This window comes from Sphaeroforma arctica (assembly GCF_001186125.1).
Source record: "Sphaeroforma arctica JP610 unplaced genomic scaffold supercont1.4128, whole genome shotgun sequence".
Lineage (NCBI taxonomy): Eukaryota > Ichthyosporea > Ichthyophonida > Sphaeroforma > Sphaeroforma arctica.
The window spans coordinates 1,858-2,704 of NW_014036430.1; the positions used below are offsets into that span (position 1 = coordinate 1,858).

At 42.1% G+C, this 847-nt stretch overlaps 1 protein-coding gene across 1 annotated transcript; it reads left to right on the forward strand.

Annotated features, from left to right (window-relative positions):
* Positions 1-542: 542 nt before the first annotated feature.
* SARC_14088 (hypothetical protein) lies at positions 543-731 on the forward strand (the record flags this gene model as incomplete). Its single annotated transcript, XM_014291780.1, has 1 exon — positions 543-731. A coding segment is annotated over one exon (189 nt), but the record flags the coding sequence as incomplete, so codon positions are not given.
* Between the last annotated feature and the right edge of the window lie 116 nt (positions 732-847).

Consider the following 847-nt stretch of genomic DNA (forward strand, 5'->3'; position numbering starts at 1 on the left):
TTCAGTGCTTGATTGGCCCATCTAGAGTGCTGGAATTACCTTTGGATCTTACAGAGAGGGCTGGTAGAATACTGGAATAACCAATTGTTTTTGGTATTCAAAATGCTATCGGGGGTGTATTCTTACGCTGGTTTTTATTTAAAACTATCAGGGATACGAACAACTGAAGAAAAGTACCCAACTGCCCGACTTACCCACGATCAAAATAGACGAATTGGGCGACGATGCCATTGACTTTCTCGGTATGTCACTCAGTGCGGATATGAACTCGTGAGTTTACATAATGTCAATTTTTTTTACTGATATTGTGTCAGTGTAGGTCTGTTTTATTCTGTCTCGGCAAGCTTGTATATGTATATGTATATGTATATCGGAGCATGTTTGCAGCTCAAGGTTGAGATCAGCAACAGCAAGTAAATTAACCGTGTATCGTACGTTTCTGTCGAATTACGACAGTGGCCTTTCTCCTATTTCTCATTAGCCCAACTCACAGGAGTACACATTTCTGTCTTATGTTATTCTGTGATGTCTCTCTCACAAAGGCAAGCTTACAGCACAAGTAAGAGAGCAACAGGCACTCAACGCAAAGGGCCACGATGATGCAGGGCCTCTTGAATCTCCACCTGCCACCGATGACGTGTTTGAGAGCGCCATAGTGGACAGTCTACCAGAGATGCCTGTGGCAAAGAGGCCCTCGGAAAGTCCAGGGGGATGTGATCGATCGTCTGCAGGTATGTATATCTATATGTCTGCTTGTATATGCTCACTCATTTTATATATNTATATATATATATATACGTTATAGATATATACGTACTACGTACTACACACTACACCACACACACAC